This window comes from Staurois parvus, unplaced genomic scaffold, assembly GCF_062004578.1.
Source record: "Staurois parvus isolate SC_StPar_1 unplaced genomic scaffold, SC_StPar_1.0 ptg000080l, whole genome shotgun sequence".
Lineage (NCBI taxonomy): Eukaryota > Metazoa > Chordata > Amphibia > Anura > Ranidae > Staurois > Staurois parvus.
Genome location: NW_028317876.1, coordinates 7,236,757 through 7,259,815, shown reverse-complemented (window position 1 = coordinate 7,259,815; position 23,059 = coordinate 7,236,757). Strand labels below are relative to the sequence as shown.

The 23,059-nt window shown below is 43.2% G+C and overlaps 1 protein-coding gene and 1 pseudogene across 5 annotated transcripts in view; one reads left to right on the top strand and one right to left on the bottom strand.

Annotated features, from left to right (window-relative positions):
* LOC149469188 (caspase-3-like) overlaps positions 1 to 23,059 on the bottom strand; it is a 131,597-nt gene that overhangs the window by 67,389 nt on the left and 41,149 nt on the right. The window contains exon 2 of one of the 5 annotated variants that reach the window (XM_089669621.1): positions 12,580 to 12,679. The exons of 3 other annotated variants lie outside the window; for them this stretch is intronic. In XM_089669621.1, the coding sequence (XP_089525747.1) occupies positions 12,580 to 12,627 (48 nt within the window). In that variant the 5' untranslated portion in view covers positions 12,628 to 12,679. Of the gene's footprint in view, positions 1 to 12,579; positions 12,680 to 23,059 lie in introns of those variants that run through there. One more of the 5 variants, XM_089669625.1, reaches the window with a different exon arrangement.
* On the top strand, positions 6,665 to 10,431 carry LOC149469189 (uncharacterized; annotated as a pseudogene).

Here is a 23,059-nt window from a genome sequence, read left to right as displayed (position 1 = left end):
ATCACATGAAGAGTAGTAAGCAAGATGTCACTTCTCACATCATTGCTTACTACTTGTGAGATCTGTGAATGATCACAGAGGTCACATGGTACAAGGCTATTCACTGCAGCCTTGTACCATGTGACAAGCTGTGACCAATCACAGCTCACACAGTGTTTCTCAATGGCTGCAGGAATGCAGCCAGAGAGAAGGAGAAATGATTGCTTTTACAGCCTTTACGGGTATAAAAGCAATCAGTGTAAAAACAAGAAAAAAAAATCTTCATCACCCCCAACAAGTAGTACAGTGTCACTATGGTGACACTGTACTGCTAGGTTGACAGTATGTAAAAAAAAAAATAATAATAATATAATAAATAATAATATAAAAAAATAAAATAAAAATATAAAAAACTATTTTGAAAAATTATAATTTTTGGTTATAAACTAATTTGGGTTAATTTTTTTTTACTAAAAAGATAACTGAATAAATTGTGGCCAAGATTTAGGAAGAAAGATTATTTATTAGCAAAGTTTTTATTAAAAAAACACTTTTTTTTCCAAAATTTTCGGACATTTCATTTATATAGCAAAAAAAATATAAAATCCCAGTGGTGACAAAATACTACCAAAATAAAGTTTTATCTGTTTCAAAAAAATGCTAAAAAAATCATATGGGTACAGTGTTGCATGCCCGAGCAATTGTCATTCAAAGTGTGATAGCACTGAAAGCTGACAATTGGCCTGGACAGGAAGGGGGTAAAAGTGTCTGGACAGAAAGTGGTTAATGGAGACCAGAAAGGGGGAGCTGAAGTTTAGCTGACACCAGAAAATATCTGTAGAGTTGAGAGCTCAGAAGAAGGGCAGGGGCAGCTCCAGACAATTATTTTGGGGGGTGATATGCTGGAATTGCCTTCAGGAGAGCTGATGTGGTACACAATGTGTGCCGGCTACTTCAGTTTTGTGGGTGTCACCAAAAGTGGGTGTGGTCCACAAATAGGTGTGGCCAGAAAGTGGGTGTTTCTGCATAGTCTATGGCTTGTAGTGTGACACTTTTCTCCATTTGTATAGACTAAATAAGACATGGGGTGAACTGAAGAGACTATGGGAATAAAAAAGGCCTGGTTGCAGCCCAAAATCCTTACTGCCCCTCACAGCAAAATGATTAACTCTCATCACACCACAATATTTCACCCAAGGCAGAACACAGTACAGTAATTATCCAGGGCATGGTTCATTACTTAAAGTAGAACTATAGGCAAAACATTTTTTTCATATTGGATAAAGCAAGGGAGGGTTTATAACACCTGTCAGAATTTGTTTCCGCCTTCACTATACCTTCTGTATACTGATAGCCAGTGGCCCTGCATAACAGTGGTCAGAGTACCCCTGTTTACTGGTGGTCCGTTCTCTTATATACTGGTGGTCAGAGCTTTTTTTTCTCAAAGAATAGGTGCAGGAACTCAACTACACCCCATCCATAATACAAATGACCCCCTCTCCCCTAAGGAGAAAAGCATGTCACATCAAAAGGTGGGTCTGGCCAAACTGCACTAACAATGGGAGGATCTTAAAATGGCATTGTTAAATAACAGGACTGTGTTATACACAGGGTGCAGGATTCAGGAGTGCGCTACTTAGAGTGCAGGGTTCAAAAGTGTGTTACATATAGAATATAGGGTTCAGGAGTGTGTTACACACAAGATGTAGAGTTTAGGAGTGTGTTACATACAGAATGCAGGGTTCAGGAGTGTGTTACATACAGAATACAGAGTTCAAGAATGCGTTACATAAAGAATGCAGGGTTCAGGAGTGTGTTACACACAAAGTACAGAGTTCACTGGTGTGCAGGGGCGGACTGACCATTTGGAAACTTGGCACTGCCCGAGGGCCCGGGGTCAGTAGGGGGCCCCATAAGATGTCCCTGGTACCTTTTTCATAGGCTTTTTTGAGTTTGGGCAAGGACACAGGGGCCCCATGATCCCCTATTGCCCGGGGCCCCATGAATTGTCAGTCTGTCCCTGCTGGTGTGCGCTGCATACAAATTGCTTCATTCAGGGGTGTGTTACATACAGAGGGATCAAGAGTGTGCTGCATACAGAGTGCAGCGTTCACTGTGCTGTGTACAGAATGCAGGGTTGAAGAGTGTGTTACACAGAAGGTGCAGAGTTCAGAAGAGCATTGCATACAGAAAGCAGGGTTCAGGAGTGTGTTACACACAAATTGCTCCATTCAGGGGTGGGTTACATACAGAGGGATCAAGAGTGTGCTGCATACAGAGTGTAGCATTCAGTGTGCAGGGTTGAAGGGTGCGTTACACACAAGGTGCAGAGTTAAGGAGAGCGTTACATACAGAAAGCACGGTTCAGGAGTGGGTTACACATAAAGTGCAGAGTGAGTTCAGAGGTGCATACTGTACATGTACAGCGTCCACACAGGGGCAACCATACAGAGCACAGGCAGGCTGTAGTGTTGCATTTAAATCACTGCAGAGCAAACTTCTTAGTTGTTGGATCAGGATGAGTTTACCTCAAACCATCTCAGTACACGGGGGAATTCCATAGGAATGTGAGCGTCCCTCCTTGCTCCCCAGAACAATTGTACAAGCTGCCGCCAGACTGTGCACATTTGTTCCCTCTCTTCCTTCCTTCCTTCCTTCCTCTCTCCTAGCTCTGCTGTGATAGAGCCACGCAGGCATCCAGGGTTCTGTGCCTCACAGAATATCACTTCGCCACTTTATGAAAGACTGTGTAGCCGAGACTAGAAGAGCATCAGGCCTTGTGGCTCAGAGGCGCTGTATCCCTAAACGGCAAGTCCCTCCTCGGTCATACTAATGCTGTGACAGCGTGAAGAAAGTGCAGACGATAACCGACGACTGTATTTACATTGTGATTAGCTGTGTCATTGGACACAGCTGATCACATGGTAAAAGGCCACTGTGATTGGCCTTTTATCTTATCACCAACAGTGCCGGGTGCGCACCACTGGGGGCGTGTTCTGGGAGGACGTCCATGGACGCCCTCCCAGAACTAGACAACCACGCTGTAGCCGTCTTTCAACTATAGCACGGTTGGCAAGCAGTTAATCTCACCTCTGGCAGTGTCGGTGTAGCTTTCAACCCAGCAACTCATTCCCATCCACGCTGGACACGTCGCCTCTGGCCCCGAAGCAGTGTGGGAGCCGCTTCCTCTCATCCATGCCCATCCCAGGATATGTCACCCCTGGCGCCAGACCCGCGTGGGAACCACTTCCTCTCATCCACACCCACCCTGGCCCCAGAGACACGTGGGAGATGTAGTTCGATAGTGGGTGCGGTGTGGATGAGATCTGGATGTTTGTGTGCGCGGTCTGTGTGCTCTGATCTTCCTCTTCTTCCTGGTGTGCCCACTGAGATGGCTCCGAGTGCCAGCTCTGGCACGAGTGCCATAGGTTCGCCATCACTGGCCTAGGCCATCTTTATGTAGAGCAACAATTATTTTTTTTCAGATCCTCAGAGAGTTCTTTGCCATGAGGTGCCATGTTGAACTTCCAGTGACCAGTATGAGAGATTGAGAGCGATAACACCAAATTTAACACACCTGCTCCCCATTCACACCTGAGACCTTGTAACACTATCGAGTCACATGACACCGGAGTGTGAAAATGGCTATTTGGGCCCAATTTGGACATTTTCACTTAGGGGTGTACTCACTTTTGTTGCCAGCAGTTTAAACATTAATGGCTGTGTGTTGAGTTATTTTGGGGGGCAGAAAATGTACACTGTTATACAAGCTGTACACTCACTACTTTACATTGTAGCAAAGTGTCATTTCTTCAGTGTTGTCACATGAAAAGATATAATAAAATATTTACAAAAATGTGAGCGATGTACTCACTTTTGTAAGATACTGTATATGGACACATCTTGGTGTGCGACTCAACGGGAGCATGCAAGCATGGGTGCCTCTTTAGTACTCACCTTGGTACAAGAGACAGTCACCCCAAGGAGGGGAGGAGCCTACAGCGCCGGAAGGGACTGCTAAAAGAGGAAAAAAACTAAATTTCTGTTCAGTAGCATCAAAAGGTCAAGGTTGATCGTTATTGACATAGCTTGGATCCAGTGTTGGACAAGAACTCATTGAAACAATGGAAAAAGCTAAAAATGTATACTTTTTAGCTAAAGCTGGCCATAGAGGAATCAAAATTTGACCAGTTCAGCAGGGATGGCTTAATTTCATTTTCATCTATGGCCATGCCCATTCATGAGAAGACAATCTAACGATCGACATCTCACAAACAAGCTTGTTGGAAAATGTTGCTTCAATCAGCGCTTGCAGCTGTCAGAATACAGTGACACAATGGGGAGGATTCCTGCATCTACCTCAAATGTGTGGATGGGGGCTATTGACTGAACAAAAAAAACTTAGCCATGTACAGTATATCCAGCCTTATAGTGCATAATTGCCCAATATACCACAATAGTATCTATTTCCCCATTATTTTACAGGACGGCCCAACCACTGTTGTGCAAATGCTATCACTTATATAAAATTAGCATGTGGCAGAAATGTTCCCACCAGAAATGAAACATTGTTTAAGAAAACTGAACTGAATGTGTTTGTTCCTCTAAAAACCACAAATCTGGCAATATATATTTAATACATGGAGCACTACTCCCTTGGGAATTGCTGAGTTATTTTTGGGCTCCCTGTCACTCTAGACCCCACTCTGAAAGCCCAACCCATGCTGACACCACAGTACTCTTCTGAACTGAGTAAATTATCACCAGAAAATAGACTTGTACACAGATTAGAGTGAACTGATATTTTGTTTTAGATTTGACAGTGAGCATCGTGGCACAGCATAAAGCAATGTGTGTGCATGTAATAGCAGTTATCTCTCTTAGAAACTCTAAGCAAAGAAACAACGTATACAGGAAAATGTCAGTCAGTGCTGAAAGGCCTGCTATTCAGAATGTAACCCAGGGCCTCAAGTCTGAGGTGTTTCTTGTCCCCAGTGAGCAAGAAAAACTACTAAGAGTTAAAGCTAGCTCACTTTGGGCCCTCAAAAGCTGATGGCAAGATTTAAAACTGAAATAGTAAAAGAGCTCTTTAACAAGGAGGGTTAACGTCCCTTCACTGCAGTGAAAGATCTTCTGCACGCTTGTTGGGGCCCAGTCGGTGCACTACAGAGATCCAGATCTCTGAAAAAGGGTGGCAGCCCTCAAAGGATTAATATAAGAAAAGAAAGATACAAGTACTACTCTTTTAAGTGGCATGTTACTTGGTGTCCCTTTAATGCACTATGCAAGATGCAGATTTTAGGCTAAAGGTATCAGAAGTTGGCAGAAGCACTTACTGGCAAGGGGGCAACTCCTCTCCAGGCTGCAATAGTAAATTGCAATGGTGACAAGTGTTCCTTTATGAAGGTGAGCCAATTGCAAAGGGAGCAGTGATGTCGTTTGGCCTGCATAGGGCGTACACTGCAATAGGGTCTGATGATTGAATTATGCTGAGAATGAAGGAAAAGGAGGGAAAAAAAGGTTTCTAGGCCCCCCTTTCCTCATGGGACTGCAGCAGTGGAGTTTCAAGCCTCCCTAACTGGTAAAATCGGCGGGAAAGCTTCTGATAGTTGACCGTGGCCCTAGTTAAAGAGTGAACGTTTGACCCCAAAGGCTGCTGTGAGCAGGAAAATAGGGCTATATGGAGAGGTCCATTACCCCTCCGTTCAGACGCCTCAGAAGGCATAGTCTGTGGTGCTCACGGAGTTCTCCACAGAGCAAGCAGCGCTTTATGAGGTTGAAGATGTTGTTCCTAAGGCAGCTGATTGAGAGGGCTGGCCAGGAAGAAGGAGAAGCATGGATCCGAAGATGTCTGGACCTACCTCGGTCTGCGGGTCAAGAGCCGGCAAGTGAATCGGTCACTGCTTCATCCTCCACCGTCTCCTTGTCGCCACCGCCAAGCCAGAAATCACCTCTGCAATGGGATAATCACCGAGCTGGGAAGTGTGCTGGAGACCAGGGTCGTGCCCAGAGGAAGAAGAGCGGCAGGAGCTTCTGGATCCGGGTCAGAGGGGGAGGCGCTGTTTTCCCTCCTTCCTGCCGGGGGGCCGGTGAAGAGTCGGTGCTCCCGGAACATCTGGTACTCCCCCTCACCACTTCGCACTGCCTCTACAGAGGGCACCAGGATCTCTGCCCGGCGCATGCGCAGCACGGCTGGAAGCAGGGCTGGGGGAGGTGCCAGAAGAAGAGTATCCACGGCAACAGAGGCATCAATGAAGGACGGAGGACCACGGGAGAAGAGCAGCAATCAAGCAAGAAGGTCATCACAGAGAAGATTGTTACAGCCGGAGGACAATCAGCTGGACGCCGGCAGAGCCATCTCCGTCATCTGCCCTGCAATAGATCAGCACGCAGGACCTCCTTCTGCACTTCCTGGTGCTGGTGAGTTTCCACCACAGTTTCTTTTGTTAATTTCTGAAGTGTTAATAAGGACAGTTAGAGAATTGAGTGTAGTTAGTAATGTGAATAGTTCTAGTTTAGCTTCTTCTGTTCCTCTACATATTCAGGATGATAACAGTTTAAATGATTCTGCTGTTGAAGATTCTGCTGCATTAGTGTGGGCACCATCTTGTGGCACTTCCACTGTTAGGAGAATGTTCCTCCTGTTATGCAGACACCTTCAAGTGTAGAATCCAGTAGGGTTAGAATGCAGAATGTTCCAGAAACATGTCTTAAAGACGCGTTACCATGTACTTTATCTCCATTGGGTTTTCATCTTTCGGTCAGCCTGAGGGAGAAGGTTTGGCAGGGAGAATTTGTGGATGTGTTCCATAGGGCTGACAGAAAGAATGAAAGATCTGAGAAGATAGGAAAAGGCCTGTGACCAAATCATTCAACAATTGGTTGCAGGCCTTTTTCATATACACAAGCGTTATGTGCAAGAAATATCCGGAAAAAGGTCCAGATCTTTTTCAGCACATAAACTTAGTGCAGGAGGCGTATAAAAATTTTAGGGGTGTGGCATGGTTTGCGTACGATGAATCTTTTCCTCAGAGACTTGTGGTACACCCTTCTTTGCATTGGGGAGCTAAGGATGTTGGCCTTTGGCTGAATCTTTTTCTCCCTCAAAGGCAATTTCCCTCCAGGCAGCCTACCCCACAATGTTCAGGACCACAAACAATATTTAAAAAAGGAACATGTTTTAACTACAATGATTCTCAGTGTAAGTGGCCAAATTCCTGTAAATACAGGCACGAATGTGCCTTTTGTGCAGAGACACACCCAGTATCCAAATGTTTTAAGAAGCTATCTGTCGCAAACCAGCAGGCGGGAAGGGAGGTTTTTTGTAAGAGCAACAACTTTGGTGAATACAAAAAATGCTTCCTTGGTTCATTCAGTACCCAGACAAACAGACTTCTCTACTGCTAACAAGAGGGTTTCATGAGGGTTTTTCGTTACCAGAGTTCAGTGGTTTAGGTTGCAATATTTTTCAGAATCTTAAGTCGGTAAGGGGTAAGAAACATATAGTGAGAAAATATTTACAAGGAGATAAAAGAAAGTAGAGTAGAAGGTCCATTTTTCCAGCCCCCGTTTATCAATTTTAGGATTTCACCTTTGGAACTAGTACTTAAGAAGGACCTCAACTCTTATAGATCAATTCACCACCTATCTTTCCAGGAAGGTGGCTCTTTTAACGATCAAATACAGGAGAGCATGTCATCGGTTAGTTATCTTTTGAGGATGCATTAGTTCTTCTAAAATAATTAGGCCCGGGATGTTAACTAGCGAAAGCAGATGTTAAATCTGCTTTCTGGATTTCACCTATTAATACAGCATGTTTCAACTCATTAGGTTTTATCTTTGATGGTTATTTCTATTTTGATAAGTGCTTGCCGATGGGCTGCTCTTTATCTTGTTTTTATTTGAGTGTTTTTCTTCTTTTTTAAAATGGATTACTTCCCAGGTGTCGGGTTCTAAATGTATTTTTGGTTTTTAGGCAGGTAGTCAGGACTGTTTTAAGTTATTAAATACATTTTTGTTAATATATGATAATTTTGGGGTCCCTTTGGCACATGAGAAGACTGTCTTCCCATCTGGTTGTATTGAATTTTTAGGAATCGATATTGATTCCATCAATATGGAATTTAGGCTTCTGGAGGATAAAATTGTTAGACTTAAAGTTTCCCTTATTAGTCTGATTAGAAAAAAAAAGTCATGTTAAAAGAGGTCCAAGCTCTTCTAGGTTTATTGGCTTTCGCAACAAGGGTCATGCTGATTGAGAGAATCTTTTCCCACAGAACATATCAGTTTTGGGTTTGAAGTCCCCTACATCCCATGTACGCAGAGCCTTGGGATCCTCTTTGTAAAAATAATGGTTATTTAAGGAACATAGTTCTCCTGGAGTTAGTTCCTATAGTGGTAGCAGTTGAAGTTTGGGGCAAACAGTATAGGAACAGACGTATTCTTTAATACGGATAATAGGGGTGTAGTTTATGCTATAAATTGTTAAACCTCAAAGTATCCACCAGTCATAAATCTGCTGAGGTTTTTAATATTTAGATGCTTCAGTTTGAACATTTGGATCAAGGCCAAGGACGTTCCAGGCAAAACTAATGACATGGCGGATGCATTGTCTCGCTTCCAGATGGATCTTTTCTTCAGTTTGTTACCAGACACGGATCCAATAGGGTTGGAGTGTTCAGCCCACTTATGGAAACTAATTTAAGTACAGTAATTAATAATATTAAGAACTCGATTGCCTCCACCACATTGGCGGGATATCAATCAGCCTGGTGGTTGTGGATCTCCTTTTTAAATTCTTTGGGTTTAGATCAGGATGCATTTTCAGAAGGTTTGATCTTGTTGTTTCTGAACTCTCTGTTTAAAAAAAATTACACATGGGCTCATGTTAATAAAATTGCTTCAGGAGTGTCATTTTTCTTTAAATGAAATAGCTTACCCTCTGATTTTAGTTTTTTCTCAGTTAAATAAGCATTGAAGGGTTACCGGAAGAATAGGTTCGTAAGCCAATCACCACTGGGAATCTGTTGAGCCTCTGTAAGGCCACAGAATCTGTTTGCCTGTCAGCATGTGAAGCTGTTCTATTTAAAGCGTTTTTTTTGGTGGCATTCTTTGCTGCTCTCAGGATTTCTGAATTGATCCCAAGTAATAGATACAAGGTGTCAGGCCTCCAATTCGGTGACATCATTGTTGATAATGGTATAGTCAGGATTTTTATTCGGCATTCAAAGACTGATCAGTTGGTTATAGGTGCATGGATCAGTTTGTGTTCGTGCAAAAATCCGATTCTGTGCCCATTTAGTTTGCTAAAGTCATACCAAATAATAAGGCCTAATTTTAATAAACAATTTTTTATCCACGAAGATAGTGTTCCACTTACTAAATTTCAATTCACAAATGTGTTTAAAAAATGTCAACAGAAGCTGGAAGTAGAACATATTCGCCTAACATCACATTCATTTAGGATTGGGGCAGCCACTGAGGCTTCTAGATTGGGTCTCGATTCTAGTATGATTAAAAAAATTGGTAGGTGGAAATCAAATGCGTTTAAGCTTTATGTTAGTCCTAACCCATCTATTTAAATGTTTTTAGGTCATGTGAAAATTGGATTATCGGCCACTCGTTCATTTATTGGGCAAATCAGAGAGCAGCGAAACGAGTTTGTACTGAGGACTTGGGTTTAGACCAGAAGAAGTTTAAGGTATTTTGGAGCGGCAGGCGTGGCATGATATGGTCTGTTCATTGAGCTGGGCAGATTATATCAATGCTGGCATGCTCCCTACATTTTTGTAGTACATTTAGGAGGCAGGGACATTGGTCAGATGAAAACGTTAGACTGAATTTTTAGAATCAGGGATGAGGTTGTTAGATTCCAGCTCTCTTCCCCCAAAAACGGTGTTTGTGTTCTCAGAAGTTATACCTTGTTTAAGATGGCTGGAATCTAATTTGTTACGTCCCCTAGAGAAGGTTAGGAAGAGACTTAATAGGGCTATACTGAAATATTTTTGGCTTCGTTCGCAAGTTTTTCTTATAGGCACACAGAGTTAGAGGGTGGTCTCCATGGCCTGTATAGGGATGATGGGGTCCACCTTTCTGACGTCAGGCTAGATATATTCAATGCAGGTCTGCACATGTGTATTGAAATGGCCGCAGTGCGGGGGTTTTGGTGACAGGTGTTTTCATCATCTGTCGGTTGGATATTTTAAGTTATTAAATTACTTTGGCTTGAGCCGTAGTGGCTAAGCTATTTGAGGCTTTGGATATTTAAATAAATTTATAAAGAGTTAATGGTTATATGAAATTGAAACCAATAATAAAATGGCCGCAGCCTATTTTGTCCATCCTGGTGTGATGTGTCATTATTTATTTAGGTAGTTTAAATGGTATACCTGCTGCCTACTCTTCCATGTGTTAACTAATAGACCGGGGGAACTAGGCAGCAACATGTGTTAACTGTATTCAATGTTCGCAGCTGTATGAAAGAAATTGGTTGATTTGAAAGGAATGTCAGTGTTCACTTGTCTGGCTTGTGTTTGGGACTCTCTCACCTAACCTGTGGCATCACTCAGGTCTCGGCGGTCTCTCACTCTTTGCAGATGGGGCCCCCAATGATTCTCCGGTTCCACCTGCTGGCAGGATGTCTCCCCAGACAGGTTGGCGATGCTAGTGGTCAGTGATTCCTCCCTGTTTCTCTCCTCTTACATTCTGCAGCCCGGTCCGGTACTCCACGTTCTGCAGTCCTCTCCTCACTCCTGTCCTCCAGCTCTCCCAGCTCACTTCCTGTTCCAGTCTCCCAGGCTCTTGTGTGTGTGTGTATATATATATATATATATATATATACACCCCGCCCACTAGCCAGCTGCTATGGGAAAGGTAGTTCATACAAAGTCCATCAGGCTTTTCTTCAGGGTGTGCATGCCACTGAGTTGCAGGACACTGCCATCTTGTGTTCCTTTTAACATCCTGCTACTTGCGTTATAGCAGGGTGTTACATATATAAAAAAAAGCAGAGGAGGCACATGTCTCCTTATGTAGGATGCAGGCTCCAAATTGTCGCACAAATATAACAATCCAGGAAAGTCTCTGCATTCCAAAAACTTGCTCAATATCCTAAATGTATTCCATATAACAATTGCACAACAGTTAAATAATCCAGGTTCAATAAGTAACCTTTGAAAACAGAAGTAAGACTCCTTTATAAGACACTCTTTAGAACTCCGAGGTACCTCCATACGGCAAATGTCAGTGCAGGTTGTAAACAAGTACATGAATCTGGGGCATGCATTACATGTGGAGGTGCACTGAGACCAGAGTGTTCATACAACACACTGTCCTCAGTGCAGCTAAGCTCCGTCCCCACAGCTGCAGTTGTCACTCAGACAGCGCAGCGGTAGGGGAATTCTTTACCTGGGCAGGCAGAGCCTGATGGGGATTCACAGGCTGCAGCACCCCAACAAGTCCACCCCCTTGTGATTGACAGCAGGAAGTGGGAGGATCTTTAGCCAATAGACAGTCTACTATTGGCTATAAAATCACCCACTGCCCAGTGCTGCCAGCCTCCAACAACATTTTTTCTGAAAAAACATGGAAATTTTACTGACGAAGCACTTTTTGTTACACGTAACCTAAAAAATGAAAGACAAACAATATTTAAACAGTATAAACACAATATGGAAACACTGACAATACCCATAACAAGTAATTTGACTGTTTTCCACTTACCGAAGTCAACATAGCATTACAAATTATCAGCTCCTGATATTTACAGACAGTTGTAAAAATCACTGACTTTTACAAACTGTAATTTTACTGACGGTTGATAACCCTGCCACTGCCTGCCGTCATTTAAAAGGAAAGAGCAGAACTGATGGGGAACTAGAGTCTCAGCTTCCCATCAGGCTCCACCTATTGTAGTGTCAGTGGTTGTTGGGAGGCTGTTGGCTACACAGCAGCAGCACATAGAAACAAGTACACTGCCTGTCTCTGTACACCAACATAGAGTTGGTGTTTTAACATTTTTTTAATTTAGTGCATTAACCACTTCCCGCCCGCAATGTACTGCAGGTGGGCGGCAGCTATAGGGAAAGCGATGTACCCTTAGGTCACTCTGGCTGTACTAACACAAAGGGGCGCAGCGCACCCCCCCCCACGATTGCTGTGTCCAGCGAACACAGCGGAATAAAGATGCCGGTGAATGGGACCCGGTGATCATGTGATCGCTATGCGATCACAGGATCACTATGTAAGCAAAGCTGTTATGAGCCAATGTCATTCACAACAGCTCTGCTTCTCTTCCTAGTGAGCTGTGATTGGCCCACAGTTGTCACATGATACATGGGGACCAATCACAGCACCCTGTACCATGTGACCAGCTCCAGTCAATCACACATCACTATCCTGAGCTGTCAAAACTTAACTCATTCATGACAGTTCAAGCTTTGCATTGCAGGAGAAATGATCTATAATAACATTGTACTATTCTGAAGTATTTAAAATAATAATAATAATAATAAAAATGTAAAAAAAAAAAAAAATACCATATTGAGAATTAGAAAAAAAAATTAAGCTTTTTTTTTTTTTTACTACTCGCCAACCGCTTACCCACGTTTTGCGAGCGAGCAGCAGCTCTTGGCAAGGCAAAGTAATCATGTGTCGCTTCCTATTTTGAGGTGTGAACACACCTGCACTCCACCCATCTGGTCTAGGGAGAGAAGAGAGAACACGGCACTGAGTAAAAGCACCACTACATTTTACATGCATGTGTTAGATTAGCACATTAAACCCTTTGATTGCCCCTATTAATCCTCTGATCACCCCGTCACCCAGCCAGTGCCATTAGTATAGTGTCAGTATATAGAATTTTCACTGATCACTGTATTCCTGCCACTAGCGGCATCAGATAGCGTCAGGGTCCCTCCCAGACAGGGTCAGCTAGCATTAGATTGCCCGCACACTATCGCACTCACACTATACAGTTGTGGCCAAAATTATTCAACCCCCACTGAAATTGAGTGTTTTGGCCAGTTTGACATTGCTTTTGATCATTCAGTCATCTTGCTTACATTTACATTAAAGAGGCACTTGTAGGTCAGACAAATATAACATAACAGTTATAATGAAATAACCACAAATGTCTTTTCTGTGCTCACAGCATTATCAGTTTTATTCAACCCCCAAGTGACATTCAATCTTAGTACTTAGTACAGCATCCTTTTACAGTTATAACAGCTTTTAAACGTGAAGCATAGCTTGACACAAGTGTCTTGCAGCGATCTACGGGTATCTTCGCCCATTCTTCATGGGCAAAGGCCTCCAGTTCAGTCACATTCTTAGGCTTGCGCACTGCAACTGCTTTCTTTAAGTCCCACCAGAGGTTCTCAATCGGATTTAAGTCTGGTGACTGCGATGGCCACTCCAAAATGTTCCAGCCTTTCCTCTGCAACCATGCTCTAGTGGACTTGGAGGTATGCTTGGGATCATTGTCCTGTTGAAAGGTCCAACGTCTCCCAAGCCTCAGGTGTGTGACGGACTGCATCACGTTTCCATCCAATATCTCCTGGTACTGAAGAGAATTCATGGTACCTTGCACACGCTGAAGCTTCCCTGTACCTGCAGAAGCAAAACAGCCCCAAAGCATGATTGACCCTCCACCATGCTTCACAGTAGGCAAGGTGTTCTTTTCATCATAGGCCTTGTTCTTCCTCCTCCAAACATAGCGTTGATCCATGGGCCCAAACAGTTCTAATTTTGTTTCATCAGTCCACAGAACACTATCCCACAACTTTTGTGGTTTGTCCACATGGCTTTTGGCATACTGCAGTCGACTCTTCTTATTCTTTGGAGACAGCAAGGGGGTACGCCTGGGAGTTCTGGCACGGAGGCCTTCATTACGCAGTGTGCGTCTTATTGTCTGGGCTGAAACTTCTGTACCCACATCTGACAAATCTTTTCTCAGTTCCTCAGCAGTCACACGGGGACTTCTCTCCACTCTACGCTTCAGGTAGCGCACAGCAGTCGAAGTCAGCATCTTCTTTCTGCCACGACCAGGTAGCGTTTCAACAGTGCCCTTTGCCTTGAATTTGCGAATGATGCTTCCTAAGGTGTCTCTTGGTATGTTTAACATCTTTGCAATCTTCTTATAGCCATTGCCCTTCCTGTGAAGAGAAATCACCTCTTCTCTTGTCTTCCTGGACCATTCTCTTGCCTTCACCATGTTTGTAACCACACCAGTAAATGTCTAGAAGGAGCTGAGTATCACAGTCATTTTAAAGCTGCCTAATTGGTGCTTATTATGCTTGATTGCTGCTCGGTGACATCCACAGGTGTTTTCAATACCTGATGGAAAGCACCTGTATGAACCTCTGTTCTTCAGAGTGGTAGTCTTTAAGGGGTTGAATAATTGTGGCAATGAAGAAACCACATAAGAACCATTTACTACTGTATTACATAAACAATTGATGTCATTTTAGTTGCATTTGGGTAGTTACAACGTCCTTGTAGGATTTGATTCTGAATACAATTCCAAATGTACACTATAGTCCCTAAACCCCTTTACAGCATTGGGGGTTGAATAATTTTGGCCACAACTGTAGGTTGCTGATCACTGCCATTACTAGTTTACTGTTAGTACGGATCAATATATTGATCGTGAACAGAACTATACTATTGCCTCCTTTGTATAGTGTCCACAAAAATGCAGTGTTAGCAGGATTGGCCCCATTTGCTGCCAGCATTAGCGTTTAGCCCTTCCGCTGTTTTTCACAGAAGATTTGTATCAATTGATTGTGAGCCAAGGCAATTTATACACACAACAATACATCGCCGCCCACCCAAATTCAGCTCTTTCCAGACAATTCGTATAGAAACTTATCACGGTTTCTGAATTTAAAACACTTTTGGGCCTAACCCTCAACATGAACATTACAGAAAAGAATGAATTGCGGTCATATTGGTCCACAGAGCCAATTCATCGTATGCCTATGTTCTCTGCTGTTACATATATGCCCAACATGGACCAGCAATGTACTGGTACGTTGCTGGACTCTAAGTGGTTATACCGAGATGATGCCTGCAGCTACAGGCATCATCCTGGTATCGTTTTTTTTAGCAGGCGGTCGGCTTTTATCTAAAAAAAAAATCCTAGTGGCCAATTAGCTGCTGAATTGTTTTTACGAGCAGCGGGAAGCGACATTCCCCCCCTTCCACAGTTTTCTTGAGCTCTCCTGTCCCACAGGGGAATCAGAGAATGCTGCCGCCAGTTCCACTGGCTGACCATAGAGCTGATCAGAGAGAAGAATGGCTCCAATCATCTCTATAGTCTAAGAAATCAGAAGCTACGAGCATTTCATCACTTCAGTTTCGCAGGATATAAAAAGCGCCATTTGTAAATTAGGAAAGCGTCTGATCACACTGATTTTGGTGAGATTAGATAATGTAAGGGCAGAGGAGATAATTAGAGTCTGATAAAAGATTTAAAATAATAAAAAAAGCACCCTTGCCCCCCTGCGCACGCACCTACGTGCACAAGCATTGACCCCGTGCCGGTATGTAAACAGTGGTTGCACCATGCATGTGAGGTATCGCCACAAATGTCAGATCGAGGGCAGTATTTCTAGCACTAGTCCTCCTGTGTAAATATAAGCTGGTACCCCTTTAAGGCTTTTAAAACGTTGCCTATCGGTAATAAAAATGTATGTATTTTGTTGCCGTTGCATGGGCATGCGCAATTTTAACACATGTCATGTTTCATATTTATTTACTCAGCATAACATCATCTTTAATATTTTATCAAACAACTGGGCAATATAATGTGTTTTTGTGCATTACAATTCTAAAAAGTGTATTTTTCCCAAAAGATTTGCGTTTGAAAAATTGCTGCGCAAATACTGTGTGACGTAAAAAGTTTAAACACCCACCATTTTATTCTCTAGGGCCTCAGCTTTAAATATAATGTTATATATAATGTTTGGGGGTTCAAAGTAATTTTCTAGCAAAAAAACTATTTTTTCATGTGAACAAAAAGTGTCAGAAAAGGCTTGGTCTTCAAGAGTGGGTGATATGTGGCAAAAGCTTCTAATGTTGGCCCTAAAATGCCAGAATAGTAGAAGCAACCCCTCCAAATGACCCCTTTTTGGAAAATAGACACTCCGAGGTATTTGCTAAGAGGCACGGTGAGCGTTTTGCAGATCTAATTTGTTGCCACATGTTTTTGGAAAATTAAGAAAGAAAACAAAAAATTTATTTTTTCTTTCCTTTTTTATTTTCAAAACCCTGTGACAAAAATTATATCTGTAAAATACTCACCATGCCTCTTATCAAATTACTTGGGGTATCTACTTTCCAAATGGGGTCATTCAGGGAGGGGGGGGCCGTACTATCCTGGCATTTTAGAGCCTCCAAAACTGTTATAGGTAGTGGGGTAGTGATATGAGAAAATACGCCCTTTGAAAGCCTGGAGGTGGTCATTAGATTTTCGGGGCTTTTATGTTGCTAAGCTGCCAAAAAGTGTCTCACATGTATCCCCATACTCGGGAGAAGTAGGAGAATGTGTTTTGGGGTGTTATTCCACATATACCCATGGCATGCACGAGCAATATATCATTAAAGTGACAACATTGTGTAGAAAAAAAAATTGTCATATTCAAAAAATTTGTGGCAAAAAATAAAATGTTCCATGGACTCAACATGCCTCTCTGAAAAATACTTGGGGTGCCTACTTTCCAAAAAGGGGTCATTTGGGGGGGGGGGTTTGTACTGCCCTGGCGTTTTAGCACCTCAAGAAATATGATAGGCAGTCAGACAGTAAAAGCTGTGTAAATTCCAATATATATACCATAGTTTGTAGACGCTATAACTTTCACACAAACCAATTAATATACACGTATTGAGATTTTTTTTACCAAAGACATGTAGCAGAATACATTGTAGTCTAAATTTATGACTAACTTTGAGTTTATTAAATATATTTTTTAACCAAAAGTGAAAAATATCGTTTTTTTCATTTTTTTTCACCATTTTTGATTTTTTGTTTATAGCACAAAAAATAAAAACCGCAGAGGTGACCAAATACCACCAAAAGAAAGCTCTATTTGTGTGAAAAAAAGGACATAAATTTTGTTTAAGTACAGCATTGGACAACTGCGTAATTACCAGTTGAAATAAAGCAATGTCGAACAGCAAAACATCGCCTGGTCAGGAAGGGGGGTAAATCCTCAGGAGGGCAAGTGGGTATTAATACCAATTTGTAAATATGTATTTGTAAAAGTGGTACTATTAAGAACTACATGAATCTGCTGCACGTATCAATAAAACTACAGGGCTTTTTGAAACAGGTGGCAGGACTTTTTGAATCTAGTGCAGGTCCTTTTAAAGGACCATACCATCAGAAAAATGTCAATAGGCATTTTGCAAATTCCTCCAGTTGTATACAAAATAAACAGAGAAAAGATCTTGTTTTTTTTTCCTTCTAAACATGTCAGTGCTCTCCTGACAATCAGGTACTAAAATTCTCTCCAGTCTTAGCCCTCATTCACACTTGAGCTTTTCCTGCTCATTTCCCTACACTTGACTGCATCTTACTATGCCTGACCATGTAGAATCCCATTCTTTTTAATTGTCCATGCTCACACCCAATTCCTAACCCAATTGATAAAAAAAAGAACGATGTTGTTCCTTCTACAGATATACCCAAATCCCCCCTATTACAAAGGTTACAAGGTATTAAATACAAAGGTATTAAAAAGGTTACATAATCAACACAACAATTATGGCTTGAGCATCCAAATCAACCCCATATTCATTGACTTATGTAGCAACTTTCTATTTATTTCACTCATCCAATCCCGTTCGGCATTGTGTGTAGTCAGGTTAAGTTGGTCCCACTATGTGGCCAACTTAATACGATGTCCCCTTTAAATCCTTCCATGAAGGAGAGGAAGTTAATTTCCTTCTTGGCAGGATCTCATTTATAGTGTAAGAGGTGTTAGCTGTGAGGAGTCCTCACCATGGGAAGGGCTTCCATGAGAACGGTCACCTAAGAACTATGCTTTATTTGGGTTCCCCTTGGAGGGGTTTCCCTTGTTGGACCTGACTACACTTCACTTGTCTCAGAGAGACTCACAACAGTGAATGCGCCTAGAACTTGTTGAACTGTGTTGGGCCCAAAGCCTGATTGACCTTTACATTGCATTCTTCAGTAAAAAGAAGTTTATCTACATTCAGCCTCTGTGTGAGTTCTTTAGGTAACGTAGTAAAAGAAGTGAACATATGTATAATATGTATATAAGCACTGCATCCGAACGAGCCGCTTGTATGTTTTCCATGGGCTTCCCCTTGCTTTACCCTGCAGCCAGGCACATACACACTCTTCAGCTCATTGTCTTCAATGACCAGTCTAGGGGATGTTTTGTTTTGGAGTTTTATTGTAGAATTGGGGATAGGGATGGGGAATTGTAGTAGGATACTCCGAAATCAGAACTTTTCACACTGAGGACATCTAGCTGATCTCTTGGTTGAACACTTTTGAAGTCTTGGCTGACAGTTGATAGCAGACTTCTCTTTACTTTGTAGCAACAAGTAGTTTAAGAGAGAGCAAAGTCCCTTTTTGCAATAGTAGTAAGTACAGGGCTGAGCTCCTTGGGTATAATCCTGTTACGACAGACTGCGATAGCCCAAAGGTAATGTAGCTGAGCAAAGTCCTTTTGCAGTATCAACACTCGGACAAGCTCTTCAGAACACTAGCCAGTGTTCCCTTTTTCCCATGCTGACTATCAAGCACCAGGGAAGGAAACAAGCACACAGAGTCCCCAAATTCCTCAATGTCAGTACTCACAAGACCAAGGACAGAATGGTTGCCTTCTTTCAATCTTCCAAGACAAACCCTCCAGTGATACCAGACAGAGCTTTGGTGGACAGCTTCCCTTAGTCAGCTTACTGAAGAACCAGGGTCAATCTCTCTAACTTTAGACCGTCAGGTCGACCCACCTGAGGCCACATGGCGGCAAGGCAGCCTGCCTCTACTCTGGCTGGTACAATCCACTCCTGGGAAAGACACTCACCCCTTGTGCTCTCAGAATATAAAAAGCACTCCCAGCATGCAATGGGGCCATCTCCCCTGCGATTGGTTGGGGCTGTATCCATATTCATGGTGTTCATTTGCCTAGCCCCTACCCATATTCTGGAAGGCTCCTATAGCTTCCTGAAGGCAGGCAGAACTCAGACCAACTCAAACAGCATCAGAACAGCATGAGCAGACCTAACTAATCAATCACAGTACTCTGTTAAGCAGAATACCACACTGAATCTACCCGATACCCTCTCTGGTAAGCAGAGAAACACAGCTATGCTTAGCTTAACTATGCACATCCTAGCACTTAACTAGGAGGGTGCTAAACGAAGTTGGAGTGAGAGAGTAAAGGTTTTAGTAATGCCACCTGGCTGTTGAGCCCTGGGAGAAGTTGGGCCAGTGACCTGATACCCTTGGGAGTAAGGGGGTACAGCCATGCAACAAGAAGGGTAGGCAGAGAATTCGGATGCTGACCCCCACCCACGCATTTAGAGAAAGACATAGTCTACAGGGCAAAGTCTGGAATGTCTGGAGGTTACTGTGTAGTTTAACTTGATAGGGGTGCTCCAGCTGTCTGCTGTAACCATGATTGAGGCAGACCACCACCCACCTGAACTGACAGGTTGGGCACAGGAGAGCATTAATCAGAGAAGCAGCCAAGAGGACCATGGTACCTCTGGAGGAGCAGCAGAGATCCACAGATCAGGTGGGATAATCTGTACACAGGACAACTCTTGCACTCCACAAATCTGGCCTTTATGTAAGAGTGGCAAGAAGAAAGCCATTGTTGAAAGAAAGCCATAAGAAGTCCGGTTTTCAGTTTGTGAGAAGCCATGTGGGGGACAGAGCAAACATGTGGAAGAAGGTGCTCTGGTCAGATGAGACCAAAATTGAACTTTTTAGCCTAAAAGCAAAATGCTATGTGTGGCAGAAAACTAACACTGCAAATCACCCTGAACACACCATCCCACCATCACCCCGCACACACCAGCATCATGTTGTGGGGATAATTTTCTTCAGCAGGGACAGAGAAGCTGGTCTGAGTTGATGGGAAGATGGATAGAGCCAAATACATGGTAAATAGAAGAAAACCTGTAAGAGTCTGCAAAAGACATGAGACTGGGGTGGAGGTTCACCTTCCAGCAGGACAATGACCCGAAACAACAGCCAGAGCTACAATGGAATGGTTTAAATCAAAGCATATTCATTTGTTAGAATGGCCCAGAGTCCAGACCTAAATCCAATTGAGAATCTGTGGCAAAACTCGAAAATTGCTATTCACGGACGCTCTCCATTCAATCAGACAGAGCCTGAACTATTTTGCAAAGAAGAATGGGCAAAACATTCACTCTCTAGATGTGCAAAGCTGGTAGAACAAATATAAATAGTATGCACTGATGATAATTACCTAAAAAATACATAATAAAAATGTGATAATCTATCCAATCGATGAGTAAAATACCTATCAAAATGGCATATGAAAACTATATGCAATGAACTAAAAATGAGGCTGAAATTAATAAAAGACTTAAACGTGTAAGACACAGGGCACAGATTATTTGCAATATGTGGTAACTTTATAGACTGAAAACTAGGTAAAAAGATACTGAGCAAACAACCTAGTACAGAGCTCATAAAACCATCATCATGCATTCAGCATACAAAATAAATAAAAATTGCAGAATGCAAAAAATGCATGTGGATGCATGTATATTCTCCACATTATCAGCTATTGTCTATAAAGCAGTTTATATCTATATCTATGTTATGTCCATGAGGTGACAGGGTTTGCATTTCAAAAATCCATTTTGTTTCTAACAGAAACTGCCCGTCGTTTGTGACCACCTATCCAATGTTGGCGAATGAGATCTATACCTATAAATTTAAAATGCATGGGATCTCTTTGGTGATAATACCTAAAATGTTTTCATAGGGAATGTTCTTTTAGTCTTATTGTATTATTATTATTATTATTATTATACAGGACTTATATAGCGCCGACAGTTTGCTCAGCGCTTTACATTATGGACAGTACAGTAACAATACAGTTCAATACAAGAGGGATTAGAGGGCCCTGCTCCTTGGAGCTTATAATCTAGGAGGGAGGGGATAGTGGTACAAGAGGTAATTAGCTGTGGGGGATGGATTGGTAGGAGGAGTAGGGGATTCCAGTATTAGCTTGGGTCGGGGTAGGTGTCAGGAATGGACTAGCCAGCAATGGTGGGACTCACCTGCCTTTTGATCTGCAGTACCAGGGCTGGCCAGCGGGTGCTCCCAGCAATCAGAGACTCAACTTTGCAGCCAGCTAACACCTGGAACTGATTATGCTGGGGTATTTAAGGGATGGCCAGACTTGCAGACTCTGCCTTGGTGTTGTGTTCTCTTGGGCCCTGTATCCTGTTCCTGCTCTCTGTTCCTGTCTGATTCTCTGCTGACCCTGCTCTGATCCCTGGCTTGTCTGACCATCCCTCTGCCTGACCCTCTGTACTACGCTGCTTGCTACCTGTTCTGATCCCTGGCTTGTGACCCTGACCATCCCTCCGCCTTACCCTCTGTACTACGCTGCTTGCTACCTGCTGAACCTGGCCTGTGACCCCGACCCATCTCTGCTTGCTCCCCCTGTACCTACCTGCCCTATTGATATTGACCCGGCCTGCCTGACGACGCTTGCTTGTATGTACTGTTATCTGTGGGTGGTTGGTTTGGTTTGGTTTGGTTGCACTGTATTATGTTTTAGTATTGCACTGCGTTTATGTTTGTATTGTTAGTGTTAATAAATTATATTGTTTATAACATATCTGAGGTCTGCGTTTCCCTGCGTCAGCCACACACCTCTGGTCACACCTGGGAGCCCTGACATTACACCAAGGCCAATCCTGACCAGAAGTGGCTGCACAGGGAAGCCATCTTGGCTTGTTGCTGGGAAGGATGGACCTGGATGAGGTTGTGTATTTATATCTGCTAGTGTTTGATGACAGGGAGTATGCTTATCAAACTCTGAAGGAGTATCCCCGGGATCAACTACTAGAATGTATACGGTTCGCTCATGTTCTAGTAGATCAGGGCACAGAGTTCTCTGAGGTGCAGCCATTGATTGAGGTTTGTGCTGAGTTGGTTTCATCTGGTTCCCCTGAATGCAGGGATGAATTTTTGCCACCATTTAGTGCAGACCAGGTAGAGTCCCTGGTGTGGTTATTAGAGGATGATGTGGGTTACTTTCTGGAGCGTTATTCCACATGTTCACCACAGACACTAAGAGATTGTATAAACGCAGTGCAGTCATTGACCAGACAGGCTTTGTGTAAGCTCAGCTTTGTTCAACCCATACTGCAGACATGGACAGACTTGTTGCACCCAGCCTCAGTCAGCTTACAAAGACCCAGTCCTGCTTCTAACTCTACTCCTGTATTCCCACCAGCTCCTCCAGTTACAGCCCAGTATACTTGGCTATCTACCACATGTCAGTACCCTGTTCCCACTCGCTGCACCTATCCTGCCTTTAACCCTGTAAAAAAGCCCTCTGTAGCAACTGCTCCCTCTCCTGTTCCATCCTCCAGTTTTTCTCTGTCTCCAGCTGCTCCATTCGTTTGCAGACCTGCGTTTATTTGCAGTGCTCCAGTAGTTAAAACCAGAAAAAAGCGAAAATTCTTTCCAACCAATACCATCCTGCCAGTATCCAAACCGGTGAACCTGCCTTCCGTGACTCAGCCTGAAGCCTCTACTCAGCCGGAAGCCTCTACTCAGCCGGAAGCCTCTACTCAGCCGGAAGCCTCTACTCAGCCTGATGCCTCTACTCAGCCTGATGCCTCTACTCAGCCTGATGCCTCTACTCAGCCTGATGCCTCTACTCAGCCTGATGCCTCTCTTCAGCCTGATGCCGCTACTCAGCATGATGAACTGATCCAGCCCGACGATCCTATTAGGCCAGTTGACTCGAAGCCCGCTGTTGATCCAGATGATCCGGTACCTGATCCAGTGCCCGCTGTCGTGCCAATTGACTCAGAGCCCGCTGTCATA